Raw genomic sequence first — 15,463 nt, forward strand, 5'->3', positions numbered from 1 at the left:
TAAAATTCTGGTAAGAACAGCGACCAGTAATTTACCATAAAGTTTTTGGGGTTTGTTTTACAATAAAATGTCAATATATTATGCAGTGTGGCCGTGTTTTTCACTTATCTAAATATTATGCCTCAGGCAGTATGACCGTATTTACTATGGCAAAACCACATTTATTTTTTTTATTATTTTACCATATTTTAGGAAATACTGTATTTTACCGTATATTGGGAAATACGGTAAAATGCTGGCAGTTTTGGTTGCCAGAATTTTACCGTATTTCTAAAATACGATAAAATACTGCATTTTCAAAATATGGTGAAATACTGGCAGTTTTGGTTGTCAGAATTTTACTATATTCTTAAAAAACGGTAAAATACAGCATTTTCAAAATACGGTAAAATACTGGCAGTTTTGGTTGCCAGAATTTTACCGTATTCTTAAAAAACGGTAAAATACATTTAAAAAATACGGTAAAATACTGCCATTTTTGGTTGCCAGAATTTTACCATATTTCTAAAATACGGTAAAAGACAGCATTTTAAAAATACGGTAAATTACGGCAGTTTTGGTGTCCAGAATATTACCGTATTCTTAAAAAACGGTAAAATACAGCATTTTAAAAATACGGTAAAATACTGGCAGTTTTGGTTGCCAGCATGTTACCGTATTCTGAGTATACGGTGAACTACTGCATTTCCAAAATACGGTAAAATATTGGCAGTTTTGGTTGCCAGAATTTTACCTTATAAAGATGGTAAAATTCTGGCAACCACAGCTGCCAGTTTTTTACTGTAAATTAAGGCAGTTTTTTTTTTACAGTGCATAGTCATTTCTACATCAGGTATCATCAGGTCTGTAAACTAAATACAGAGAATTACTGGCTGAGCTGAAATAGCCCCAAACAGTATGGAGGTGTTGTTATGAGGAATGTAGTATGTACAACCAAGCCTGAAAATCCTAAATTATTCTTTAAGAGAGGTTTTGTTTCATGTGCACAAATGCAGGTCTTCAGAGAGCCAGGGCCCCAGCTCCTTATCGCAGAGATTTTGAAGCCAAGCTGCGAAATTTCTACCGCAAACTAGAGGCCAAAGGCTACGGCCAGGGACCGGGCAAGATCAAGTAAGATCATCACCTTGTTATGACCTCAAACTGAAGCTGAAATGCAATGGGATCAAAGGAAGTGCTGTGTTTGGTGTGTTTCCAAAGACTGCTGATACGAAGAGAACACCTGCTGGAGGGAACCTTCAACCAAGTGATGGCATATTCACGTAAAGAGCTGCAGAGGAACAAACTCTACGTCACTTTTTTAGGGGAAGAAGGGTATGCATTGCTTCGCCACTCCATACAGCTGTGTATGTTTCTGAACTGAATATGAGGATGGCCTTTATCTTGTCATCTTTAGATTAGATTACAGCGGTCCATCCAGGGAATTCTTCTTCCTGCTCTCCCAGGAGCTCTTTAATCCATACTATGGTCTGTTCGAATACTCCGCCAATGACACATACACTGTTCAGATCAGCCCCATGTCAGCTTTTGTTGAGAACCATCTAGAATGGTAAGTAAAGCTTTAACAAATTGGGATTTAGGTAACTAAAATCCTTCACTAACTGTTACTAACACCAATAATCTACTATGCAAAATCATTCAAGGTTTAATGTGACAAAACAAAGTAGTACATAATTATGAAGTAGTATAAAAATTTTAAATAGTTTTTAAACATTATGAATAAATTACACAAGCATTCATAAACCCCAAACTGTACTCCTTTTTTAATACTGTGTCCTGTCTTGGTGCAATACCTATTCCTATGAAGTTGGAACATTGTGTGAAAATAAAAACAAGAATATGATGATTTGCAAATACTTTTCAACCTATATTCTATTGAATTCACTACAAAGACAACATATTTAATGTTCAAACAGATATACTTTATTGTTTTTTGCAAATATTTTCTTATTTGGATTTTGGTTCATGCGACACATGTATCATTAACCTTCCACTCCAAACTGCTGCACTACTTTATGTTGGTCTCTCGCATAAAATTTTTGTGGTTGTAACGCAACAAAATATGAAAACATTTGAAGGTAAACATTGTATATGCAATATATAACACATACATGACCAGTCAGATGTGATGTTGGTGTTTTACTCTGTAGCTTCCCTTCTTTATACTATCAAATTACAATTATCTGGATACAAAAACTTTTTCATTTCATCTAATGCATGCGTGTCTGGTTCAGGTTCCGTTTCAGTGGCCGTATTCTGGGCCTGGCTCTGATCCACCAGTACCTGCTGGATGCCTTCTTCACCAGACCCTTCTACAAGGCTCTGCTCAGACTGTCAGTACAACATCCATGTGTCATTTTGATTCAACATGTACCACATATTTAAAAAATTCCCATTTTTGGAGATGTAGTAATACCTTGCGGTATTACTACATCAGCAAGTTTTTAAATTTGCTGATCTATTAGAGCAGTGGTCTCCAAACTACAGCCTGCGGGCTGGATCCGGCCCGCCTCCACATTTGGCCCGGCCTCCTGAACAATACTAGAGCATTCAGATTTATTTTCATATACCGTATTTTCCGGACTATAAGCCGCTTATATGTGGATTTTTCTTCAACCACTGCTTTTTAGCAGGAAGTGAATCATTGGAAGTCAAAATTGGAAATAAAAAAGAAAGCGCCCATTAAAACGAAATTAGGTTTTAATAGGGAATTGAAATTTGAGAATGTTGTTGATCAGTTAAATAGCATTGAGGGGAAAAAGAAGATTTTTTGTGTTTTTAAGTAATACTGGGATCATTATGAGAATTTGAGGCATAGATATTAGGATCCAGTAGATGGCAGTAGTGCAACAATAATGGATGCAAGCTGCCGTTGAAATCTAAAGAAGAAGAAGATTTTTTTTTTTTTTTTTTTACCAAAAACGTTTATTTACAATAATTTAACAATACACTTTTACATAATCAGGTCAAAGAAACTAAATAAAAACGATAAATATTTACATCAGCAGCTTGTTAAAATTTTGTTCTCCCTGATTTGAAATGGTGCACAATACATTATTAAAAATTGTACAAAACTATTTAAATCCCCGGTGGCTCTGTGGAAGCAAAACTCCAACCTCAACCTGGCTTTGATGTTGCACTTCCACAGATCAAGTTGAGGTCCAGCCTGCATTTTGTCCCGTCGAGTTAAATAAATTGCCATTTTGGCCTCTGCGATTAAATAATTTAAAATCCGGGATTAAAAACTAGTGGCTCGACTGTAATGCACACCGTAGATAAAAACAGAATTGGTAAAAACCACGCCAAAAAGGCTAAAAAAAATCTCGTAAAAAAAATTCAAAACACCAGTTAACCATACACAATCTATAAAAACATGAAAAACACTCTCAGACAAACTACAAAACGGACCCTCATTTAAAACCCCAGGACTGATGACCGATAAAAATGAGTTCGTAGCGATGGCGCCGTGAAGAATCCTCCACTGAAGGTCACCAGTCCTTTTCTTGATTGGAGGCTTGTACAAAGTCCTCCATTGAGACTTCTGTCCTCCAGGTTTGTCGCTCCAGACACTGCTGGGCCTTTTGTTGAGAGTTCTCTTGTTTAATATCTTTACACAAGATTTGTACAGGACTTTCGGACTAGTTTTGCATAAGTCCATTTTCGTCTCTGCAATGTCCAGCAGGACATTGCTGGACATTGCTGGACATTGAAATCAGGCTTCAGGAACACGTTCGGGAATGGGTCAGTCTTGTCAGGCAGGCACTTTTCTTTGACGTATAGCTGCAGGAGCCGCCTCTCTCCAGCTGTCAGCCGCTCTTTCACCCGTTCCAGGAAGCACTGTACCAGTCTGGCGGACTGGACCCCAAGAGTAGTAGCTAAGTAGGCAAGGATGCCTACTTAGCTACTACTCTTCCTCCTCCTATAAAAACATAATTCACAGACCCACAATCACCCAACGTTTCCCAATTTTTTCATAAAAACGCTTTTTCTCTGCATTGGTGATTGGAGCATAAATATTAATAATGATCAAACTCTGTCTTCACTAAAAGACACCTCTCCTGAATAACATATTCAATATTTATAGAGTTTGGGGTGAAAGTTCTTGAGAAAAGGAAACCCCTTGCTGCACTCTCGGAGGTGCCATGACTTAAAATGACCTCCCCTCTCCACTCTCTACCCCAGTCTGTCTCTATTAAATGATCACTGTGCGTTTCTTGCAGGTAAATTACATCAATTTTCTTTAGGTTCAGCGTTTGATAAATCAAAGCACGTTTTTCAGCCTCCCTCGCCCCGTTAAGATTCAAAGATGCTATTTTAAAAGAATCCATGTTGGGTAAGAAGCTAAAAACAAATACAAAAAGACTATTAAAAAATAATAAATTGCTACTGTGTATCATTTAAATCAAAGTTGTTTTCTAACTTTGTTCATTACTTCTAAATCTGTAAAACCTGAAACTTCCTTGTTCCTGATGTAAAACCGTGCAGAGAAGTAAAACATTTTTAAATGAGAAAAATGACTTTCAATTTTTACTCCTTTCAACCCTTTAGTTTCCGTTAAAAATATTTTTAAAGCCTCTACAGGGTATCTAGGTTGTTTACTGCTATTTTGAGATATAGAAACATCGCTGGCATCAGAGACCCAGCTCTCATTGTCGCTGTTGTCTGACATCTCTTTTTTCCCTGCAGCCAGCTTACTGGCCTGCTTGCTGGCCTGCACAGCAGCCACCACAGTCCTCCATTTGCTTTGCCTCTTTAACGGGGCTGAAGCCTCCAGTTCCATCGCCTCCTCTGCTTCACCTGTCTCTCCTGCCACTCCAGCTCCAAAAATCAATGCTGCACTGTTCTGTCCCTCCACCTGCACCTCTCCTTTCCCTCCCTGATCCCCACACCCTAAATGCTCCTCATCGCCCCTCACCTCCACCTGCTGCTCTCCCTGCACACCATCCCTCTCTGCCACTTCACTTTCACCCTCACCACCATTCACGCCATCACCACACAACACCGTGCTCCTATCCATTCTCACACATACACTCATTTTCAGTTTTCTCACCGTCCACTACTGAACCCTCAACAATACCTTCTGCCAGTTCTCCTGTAGCAGACTCTTCCACCACCACCGCGACAGCAGGCCCCTCCGCCACCACCGCGGGTTTCTCCGGCGCAACTGCGGGCCTCGCCGCAGCGGTTCCTCCGCTGCCCCAGCTTCACCAGCTTCACCAGCTTCACCAGGCGGGTCCTCCACCTGCTCAGCAGCAGCGGGCTGCTGCTTCGCCGCACCCAACTGGGCCGGCCCGGCACTGTCAGGACACGTTTTAATAATGTGCCCCTCCTGACCACAACCAAAATATTTCATGCTAGAAGATGTTGCAAAAAGTACATAGTCGAAATCATCTAATCTAACATGAAAACAGAGGTTAAGTTCTTCGTCGCGTTGGTTTAACATAAAGAGTTGTCTCCTGTGAGAGACAACATGCTTCAATAAAGGTGGTTTACACCCCGACGGAACTTTTCTGATTGGTGACACCACCTTAACTGTGCCGAGACAGCTCTCTAACTAAAAACTCATCACTAATGAACAGAGGAACATTTGACAGTGTTACTTTCGTTGCAGGCAAAGTTAGCGGCGATACCTGTAAAAACAAGTCGTTCACTGAAACGCCCACCTCCACCAATACTACTGTTGAGCTTGCTCAACCTTCTCGACAAACAATACTACAGCTCCATTCATTCGAGCTGCCGACTTGATGGACCCATGTCCGATTACCTCTCCCACAGCCAAACAAACTTCCTCCACGCTGCACGGAGAACCAGCGCCCACCTTGACGCCTTTCTTCCGTGTCAGCGCTGAGAAAGCCGCACCACCAGACACCATGGCGTCGTCTGACGCCGGCCAGCCAGGCACACCTGATGGCCACACCCGAACCCAAACAAAAACCCCTTAAAACGTGACAAACTAACACAAAATCCCAACTAAACAATTAACATAAACACCAAGTGAAAAAACAGTAAGAAAAAACCAAAGATAGAAAATATACAGTCGCTCTCACTCTTCTTCCGCTCTCCACTCACCCTCCTCTCACACGAAGAAGAAGAAGAAGAAAGCGCCCATTTTCATTTAGCACATGCTAGTAGCAGACACGAAAGATCAGCACTTTTACTGTTAGTTACCGTTCGGAAACTACCCTAATCAGTTCAGTTAAATCTAAACTTGGGACCTTTTTCTTTTTCAACCATAATAAATGTGATATTCAATTGACCTGTTATTACTCAAATTTTGGGTGTCCGCCCCCCTCTGCTGCTGCTGCATCGTTGTGGAAAACCTGGAGCGGCAGAGATATCTGAGGCTTAGATGTGTATGTTTACTGGTTTTAAAAAAAAACAAAAAACTTTGGGGTTGTGGCTCATAGTTCGGAAAATACGGACTATAATCCTTTCTGGATTTATTCTGTTAAGAACCCAGAGAGTGTTATTTGATTGTGCTTTCTGGAAAAAAATGAATTTTTACATTTAGGCACTCCTGCAATCGTCACACTTTTTGTTACAAACTGACTCCAGCTCCCCACCAGAGAAGGGAAAACTTATGTGGCCCTCACAGGAAAAAGTTTGGGGACACCTGTATTAGAGCTTAAGGATTTATTAAAGAAGCTGTGGAAAGCTCATTTGAACTTCTTTCCAAGACCACACTTGTATGTAATGCAGATAACCCATTGCAGCAGTGTGGACTGTCAGATTCAGCTGTGTGTGTCTTGCAGGCCCACAGACCTGTCTGATCTGGAGTACCTGGATGAGGAGTTCCACCAGTCTCTCCAGTGGATGAAAGACAATGACATCACCGATATCTTGGACCTCACTTTCACTGTGAATGAGGAAGTTTTTGGCCAGGTTAGAACACATCTGCCAGCATCAACTAAAATGTATTAAGTAAACAACCTTCTTAAAGATATACATCTGTAATCAGACATGCTAATCAAATCATTTTCTTAGTTTAATTAATTTAGATGGCCAGCTGATTACTCTGAGTGGCTGTTTCTGACTGAGCGGAGTAATTATGCAGAGCAGGGAGGAGATCGATTATTTTTTTAGAGATTATCTGTCTCATGTTAGGACAGCGAAAGTTTTAATACGTATGTAAAATTAATTTTTTAGGTTAGATGCTGCAGCTTTAAAGAGAGGTTCGGTGTGAGAGTCACTACCAGGTGGAGCAGAGGCGGCGCTCCGTCTGTGAAGTATTACTACCTGTAGCGCAATGCGCTACAGGTAGTAATAGCGAGAACAGAACCACATCGCAATAGCGAGAACAGAACCACATCGCAGCTCTAAGACTTAAATAATTTTGCGGGTCATTTGTTTAGCTTTCTGACTGTCATGCTAATCCGGGTGAGTGTTTGTAGCTGTGCGCTGCTTTACYTGCTATCTGATCCTCCATATGTCTTTTTTACTGCAGTGAGCCTCGATGTAGCCAAACTCCGTCAAGTATGGCATTGATTTTATGTCGTATTTGCTTCGTTGTGTTGATGCATTTTGACGTGCTTCAATTTTCCACCGCAACACGCAAACTTCCCCATTCACTCAGTGCATTATAGTTCCACATTGCTTAGGATTTGTTGCTGCACGTTTGCGCAGTGTGAAGGAAAGAGGAGATCAGCTGCACAAGCAGGTTGCGAAATGAGATGCAGGTGATCGGTTTTGGCAACAAGAGCCAATGATCGCAGATCACCAATCATTTCACCAAAATCGGCCGATTATGATCGGTGACCGATCGATCGGAACACCTCTAATGAGCAGCACTACATGAGATTGTGATTGACAGCACTAAAACTCTCCTTCCACTGAGTGGTTGTTTCTAGCACTGGGAGAAGGCAGAGGAAATAGATTTTTCACATTACCTCTCATACCATACTGTCACAACATACTGACAGTTTTAAAAAAATATGTGAAAAAAAATATTTATAAAAAAGTTACATACTGCAGCTTTAATTTCACTCAGGAGAGGACAGGTCAGGAGGGACGTGGGTTAGAGCTGCTGCTGACTGACTCATCTGTTGTTAAGTGGTAAAAGGCACAGGGAACAAGTTAAATGTATGAATATGTTGATAATTTTTTTCCGTAATTCATTAAATGCTAGTGAAATGGAGGCAAACAGGTAAGCTAATTATGCTAAATGGTTGATAATATCACAGTCTACCCACCTCTCTTGGAGAAAAACTGGGTTATGTAAGACATTAACACTCTTGCCTTTCTCTCTCTCTCTCTCTCTCTCTCTCTCTCTCTATTTTGTTTTTGAAAACTCGATTTTATAACTTTTCTTAGCAGCATAGTAACTGGCACAGTCGTTTCATAGCAGCTGTATTCAGATGCAGGTTCTACTGACTGCAGCAGAATACAGCGTCACCGTGAAAGCGCTCCAAGCAGGAACGAACCATTTCATGCAGATCCAGGGGGGTTCAGGGCAAAAAGGGATGTTTGTTTTGGTCTGGGAGGGGTAACATTACATTTTTACTGCTAAAAACAATATTTGAAAATACAGTATGATTAATTTTGTATTTGACAGAATCCCGATGGCACAGAATCCCGATTTGTTTTTTAGGGTTAGGGTGGTTATCAGTAGAGAAGTGAACCTCCGAGTGCTTGAGGAGGGAGCTAGAGAACGGCTGGCCGAAATTAGTGTTCATAAATCGGATCAACCTTGAGAAAAACGCCGCTTGCTCGGCGAATATTGGAAAATCCTATATCCAAATCGAAACTTCACTGCAGTCGATAACACAATAAAACCACTGGGATAAAGTTTGTTTTGGTCTGTGGCGTGCAAAGATGGCACCGAGCGACTGCTCGCCCCACAACGTCTGACGCAGTGACGTTGTGGGGCGTCACTGCGTCTATGTCTACTATTGGCCAATAGTAGACATAGAAAGCAGCTCTCCTCATTAACATAACGATGTAGCAGAAAAACAGCAAGCAGAAATACAGAGAATACAAGGAGCAAAAATACAGCAAGCAGAAATACAGTGAGCAGAAAAGAGAGAAGCTTGACAGAAACTTGTGTTTCTGTCAAGTAATGTATATATTTCTGCCAAGTAATGTATATATTAAATAAATATATGTTTATTTCTTATTAAACATATATTTATGCTTTTATTTCTTATTATGTCGGTTTTGGTCCTCCATACAGTTTATGTATTGGAGAAATAATTAAATGTTGATGACATTTGAGGATATTTTTTAAATGTTTTTTGTGGAATTCTTTATGCGGCCTAGCCTCACCCAGACTCTGCCTCCAGCGGCCCCCAGGTAAATTGAGTTTGAGACCCCTGCCTAAAGCAGAGGATTGACAAAAAAATACATAAACACCCCATGGCTCTGTCTGCAAGAATAATGGCACTGCTGCAGGCTTCAATGGTAACAGGAGCTGCGGAAAAACAATAACCCCTTTATTTGCTATCTGTCGATAAATATTCCAAAGAAATAGCATCTCAACATCTCAAATTAGATCAGTCACTATTTGCGGTAGAAAATACATTTATGCATGGCCAATAATTAGCTATTAGTTGCCATATACTACCATAACTTTGTGACACTGAATCGTTTATTGAAATGAGCTTGTTCAAATTAATGGCACATGTAGTTTAATCTGTGACTGATCTGCCATTCATTCTGTGAACACCAGGTTCTAAACAGCTGCTCCTTATTTAAGGACAAAGGCAGCAAATGCACTGTAAAAAAGTACATTTTGAAGTGTCTTGACTAGGGGTGTAGTGATACAATAATTTCACGATACGATATGATACGATACGATATATGGCATTCTAGTCATGATACGATATGTATCATGATATTTGTTGAACGATTCGATGCAATACAGTTCGATGCGATTCAGTGCATTTTTACAATTTTCTGAAAGAGTTTTGAAGGACGGAGTGATTTTAGTGACATTTTGTGTTCCATAGACTTGAATTTAGTTAATTGAAAACTGATTAATAGCACCAACTACACAATACCTGACTCTGATTAGACAGTCTAACAGTCTGCAGCTGGACAAAATGAATCAAAGATGCAGTGAGAGAATTAGTTTCTGTCATTTAATTCATGTGGATTTGACATAAAACAAGTTTAAACGGTAATCGAGGAGCAGAGTGGGGAGATTATCAGCCTCTCAATATGCAAATGATTGATTGCACTCATGTTTTCTCTTTTGGACACTGTGGCTGCATTTTGGAGTAAAAATGCAGTCACAAATGCAGTCTTTTGGACTATGGGGAAAAAGGCTTTTCTACCTTGGGTCTCGGAGTTAGCCGTGGCTGTAAGATGCTTTATTCCAACTGCTGAAGTAGTGGCTCCGCCTCACCCCGTAGTGATCGACTTCCTGCAGCTACGCAGCGCCGCTATTCCATCCATCCATTTTCTTGCACCCTTGTCCCTTAGTGGGGTCGGGAGGGTTGCTGGTGCCTATCTCCAGCTAACGTTCCGGGCGAGAGGCGGGGTACACCCTGGACAGGTCGCCAGTCTGTCGCAGGGCAACACAGACACACAGGACAAACAACCACGCACACACACTCACACCTAGGGGCAATTTGGAGAGGCCAATTAAAGCGCCGCTATTCCCCTGCTTGGATCTCTGAGTAGCAGACTCTCAGACTGCCAGGATCTAGTACTCTCAGTTTCTGATACTCTTTGTCTGTTGCGAATAAGAACGATCGATCAGCCATGGAAATCCTCACTGCGCCGCGGATTCCGGCTGGGGGTTATCCTGCTCAAAACACAGCGCCGCTGCGCGCCCGCTTCGGATGTTATCAACCCATGTTCATTCTTCAGGTAATCCTTTATATACAGAACAGAAACAGCTAAGTTAAAAACTAATTACGAAGTGAATGCTACCAGTCGAAATTTGCATTAATTTCGCGATCTCAATGCTTTTGCAGCTGCTCCGTTCCCGTCGAAAATATCGATATATATCGCCGAATCAATTTATTTATACAGCCCTAGTCTTGACACCACACAAAAGTGAAGTAGTCTCTGAAACAGTGCTTATACAACTAACTCAGTTCAGGGCTTAAAGCTAAAACTTTAAGCACTTTTCAGTTTAAACAAGTTTAAACACCTATTGCATTCATGTGTCCTCTCTCTCTGTGTAATGGTAACAGTTTATATTAGTTTTTTTTCATGCTTTAGTTTGCTATAGAATGTGCAGTGTTTCCAATGCTTTGATGTTAATGTGAAATGTTATTTAATCACTATTTTAAATACGCTGCTATTATGTTGAGTACAGCGGTTGATTCTAACACACTCCTGATAGAATGAGCTCTTCAATGCAAAAGTGCCTAAAAAGAGATGGATCTGCTGGAGGGGTAAATATTGTTTCCACTTTGGTATTAAATCTGGTTTAAATCGGTTTCCTAAACTCGCCTTGGGAACATGGTGGCTGTGTTGCTAGGTGACAGAGCGGGAGCTGAAGTCAGGTGGCTCCCATCTCCAAGTGACAGAGAAGAACAAGAAGGATTACATCGAGCGAATGGCGAAGTGGAGAGTGGAGAGGGGGGTTGTGCAGCAGACAGAGGCGCTGGTCAGAGGCTTCTATGAGGTGAGCATGAGTCCTCACTAAAACACCACAGCTCAAAACCAAAGGGACACACTGTAAAAACACACAATCCATAACATTGTTTTGGATTGTGTGTAGACATTAAACTAGACTAAACTGATCCTGTTTTTATGTCAGGATACTACTTCTATTTGCTAAATGTCATAATGTTGCAAAAGATCATTTTTTTGTCTGTCTTCAAATCCAAAAATGTATAGACACTGAGATAAAGATTATTTTAGGCATATCGAGGAGAGCCCTGATTTTGATTTTTTTCTTCCCCCTTTACTGGTCTTTCTGACAACGTTGGGATGTTTTTTCTCTTCAATTAACAAAAAATCTATTTAAAGGTGTTGTATATTTTAATACAGTATATTTAAGTATTTGGTTTCAACTTGATAAATTTTTGCTGAGGACTACAGCATTAAGGTTCCGTGGGGAACTAGGGTTGGAGATAAATGTCTCATTTCTAAAGTTTACACATGGATAACATGGACACATGGATAACATCGCTATGTATTAAAATCAGGTCAGTAGAACTTAAAAACTGGGAGCTTAATCAGTTTTTAAGTGTGGAGGGAGTGACGAAGGAATCAGAGAATCTAATCAGAGAAAAATGAGAACAGCTTAGGGAGAGGCCAGGCAAAGGCGAATGAGGTGATAGATAACAGCTGCAAAAGTAAAACTGGCAGGCTAATGGAAGAAACAAAATAAACCAAGCAAAGACAAAAGGGAATATAAGAAAAAACAATCCTAAGCACAAAGGAATAAACTAAAATGAGGAGATCTAAGTAACTGAATGACACTGAAATGATCAAAAAAGATTCACAAGTGAAACTTCCAAGTTCAAACGCCTACAGATGGTAACAGAAATATAATTGAGTGAAAATTCTGAAAGAGTTAGGGACTCCATTTGAGCTTTTAAATATTGAAAAGAGATTGATCAAGTAGTTTGTTTTCTTCTGGAAAAATAAAGTTGGTCTGTGCACATGATTTGGATTTCAAAATAACTAACTTTTAGGGAAGTTATTTGTCATCTGTGTGAGAGTGAGCATATATTTCTGTATTACACTGTATTACATTAAAGTTGTTAAAAAACTAAAAATTTAAAAAGGGTTATTATTCACAGCTAAACTTCAATAAGGAATGTGACAAATTGATCCTGAATTGCTCAGCTTCAAGCCCAGACTATCTCCGCTGTGCTCCTGCTCAGGTGGTGGACTCCAGGCTGGTGTCGGTGTTTGATGCGCGGGAGCTGGAGCTGGTCATTGCTGGGACTGTGGAGATCGATCTCAGTGACTGGAGGAGCAACACAGAGTACAGAGGAGGTCTGTGTCATCTGTCAGTTTCACTTCCAGATTCCAGACAGGATATGTGCAACTCAAGTCACATACTTGACATTTAGGCCTAGACACGCTCATTGGTTTGCTTTGTTTTTTGTGGTAAAAAGTAAGAACCCTGTTGTCAATGTTGGGGGATGCAGCAAAAGTATATATGCATATGTAAATTAATTTGGGGTCTTTTTTTCTCCGATTATTGCATGTTTTTCATGTATGAACAAACAATAAAACTGGAACTTGTTTACAAAATAACAAAGTAAAACAATAAAATTAAACAAGAACAAGAAGAAGAAGCACCGCGCGCTTCTTCTTCTACGGGGGAAAATGAAGTCGGTGGCTGCTAGACCTGTTGTGGCTCAATATTGGTGGCTCAATATAAGGCGCACCAGGTTATAAGGCGCACTGCCGGCTTTTGAGGAAATTGAAGGTTTTTAGGTGCGCCTTATTGTGCGGAAAATACACTAACTATGTTTATATTAAAATTGGCCTCTGTCCCTTTAAGGAGCTCCTGGTCTTTCCAACATGTTGCCTTCAGCACGTTATCACAGTTTTATGAGAGCAAGCGTTTAGGCACCCCAGAATGGTTACTGTGGCAGATTCAAGAATTTCTTAAACATGCATGAAAAAAATCAAGGCAACACTTTAGGTAGGTTTAATAAGGGAACAACATAACATGATGTAAAGCTCTCAAAACATAACCCCCCCATTTCACTAAAACAACAAAAAATAAAATAAAAATCATCAGAATGTACAAAAACATTAACATTAACCGCAAATTATTTGTGATGCTGCTTAGCACCGTCCCATCTTTGACCTCTGTGGTTCTGTTACAGTTGTACATTTGATTTTTCATACCACTTTCATCAAAAAAGATATCTTTGGTAAAAGTGAAAGAAAACAAAATAAGAATAGGATATAAATAGAAACAGGATAACTTAAAGTATGTTTCCTGATGTTATTATATGGTTTCCTTTCTTCTCTGCTGGTGTGTCTACTTTTGGGTGTATATCTTAACTCACCAGCATTGAGATGCTGCTCAGAACTGTAGAATATATTTTTAATGGAATATTCAAAACAAGGGATCATTTTTGAATTAATCATTGAATTTTGGTTAAAAAAAATTACCTTCTCTGTAGTGTTAATGCTTCCTTTATTTGAAAGTGATATTATCATCCATCAGTCTAAATCATACTTTATTGTTTTCAATAGCAGAGTCAAGTTAAGGTGGAATAACTCTGATAGTTTGAAAAGGAGAATTGAATCCCCAGGAGTTACAGCATGTCGCTGTATTAACAATTAGTGTCCTGTCTCTTCAACCAGGTTACCATGACGGCCACATTGTGATGCGATGGTTCTGGGCAGCGGTGGAGAGGTTTACCAATGAGCAGCGTCTCCGCCTGCTGCAGTTCGTCACAGGGACGTCCAGTGTGCCGTACGAAGGCTTTGCATCCCTAAGAGGATCTAACGGCCTCCGACGTTTCTGCATTGAAAAGTGGGGCAAAGTCACATCACTACCCAGGTATGTCAACGTTAAAAAAAATGTTACACCAAAACATCCAAATTTGCACAGAACCATAAAGACAGCATCCATTGGAACCAACTTAGTTTATCTGCAAAAAAAAAAAGAGTTGGTTTGGGTTTTAATTAATCTTTAAAATATTTTGTTTAAAGAACATGTCTTTTATAAAAGCTAGGCACCGCAGCTTTACCTAAATGTATTATGTCTGAGCTGGACTGGTGTTTGGTTCAGCTGAAGTGCTGATGCTTGCAGGATGAGGAAATCCTCTCATTCAGAGAGACTTGCTAACTTCTGATCATTTTAATTGTCCCCACTGGGAACTGAAGAATAGAGCATCAGCAAGAGAAAAATACAAAGCGGTCGTTTGGTTTCACTCTGAGCTATTTGATCAGTTTGTTTTCTGAAATCTTAGGGGTGTGATTTTGAGAACGGTGAAACATCATGTAATTTCTTCGAATGAATAAAATACCTCATTCCTTGCTGTCACCAACACCAGTCACTGTGTGTATTTCACTTTCTCTCTCAGGGCTCACACCTGCTTTAACCGCCTTGACCTTCCTCCATACCCCTCATACACCACTCTGTATGAGAAGCTGCTCATCGCTGTGGAGGAAACCAGCACTTTTGGCCTGGAGTGACCCCTAGGAATCAAATGGTTTCACTCTGTCTGGGCCTGGAAGCTGAAAGGAGAGCAGCCCATGTTGGCTCCGAGTCTCGTAAAGATTTGTGAAGTGTAACAGACATTTGGTGAATTGGCCTGGCTCTCTGTACATCCCTGTTGGGTTCTGTTATATGTAAATGTTATATCCTGTTGGGCAGAGGATATAACGCAAAAACAGGAAGTAAGAAAATAAAAGCTTCCCCACCAAAATAAAATACAATTAAAAAACAAAGGAAAACAAATATTCATAGATGAGGATGGATTTTTACACACTAGAAACCAAAAATAAAAGCATTATAAAACAGAAATAATATATAACAGACAAGTCAAGTAAAAGAAGGTTCATAAATAAAATTAAATAAATAAATAAAATT

At 40.0% G+C, this 15,463-nt stretch overlaps 1 protein-coding gene across 7 annotated transcripts in view; it reads left to right on the plus strand.

The window, feature by feature from the left end:
- Positions 1–15,397, plus strand: part of LOC103482413 (E3 ubiquitin-protein ligase HECW1) — a 128,421-nt gene extending 113,024 nt beyond the window's left edge. For 6 of the 7 annotated variants that reach the window (XM_008438550.2, XM_008438551.2, XM_008438548.2 and 3 more), the window contains 9 exons: positions 996–1,110; positions 1,198–1,311; positions 1,394–1,546; positions 2,232–2,330; positions 6,750–6,879; positions 11,426–11,572; positions 12,783–12,897; positions 14,230–14,428; positions 14,955–15,397. In XM_008438550.2, the coding sequence (XP_008436772.1) occupies positions 996–1,110; positions 1,198–1,311; positions 1,394–1,546; positions 2,232–2,330; positions 6,750–6,879; positions 11,426–11,572; positions 12,783–12,897; positions 14,230–14,428; positions 14,955–15,066 (1,184 nt within the window). In that variant the 3' untranslated portion in view covers positions 15,067–15,397. Of the gene's footprint in view, positions 1–995; positions 1,111–1,197; positions 1,312–1,393; positions 1,547–2,231; positions 2,331–6,749; positions 6,880–8,307; positions 8,472–11,425; positions 11,573–12,782; positions 12,898–14,229; positions 14,429–14,954 lie in introns of those variants that run through there. The other variant, XM_008438556.2, reaches the window with a different exon arrangement.
- Positions 15,398–15,463: the final 66 nt, after the last annotated feature.

Source organism: Poecilia reticulata, linkage group LG20, assembly GCF_000633615.1.
Source record: "Poecilia reticulata strain Guanapo linkage group LG20, Guppy_female_1.0+MT, whole genome shotgun sequence".
Taxonomy (NCBI): Eukaryota; Metazoa; Chordata; class Actinopteri; order Cyprinodontiformes; family Poeciliidae; genus Poecilia; species Poecilia reticulata.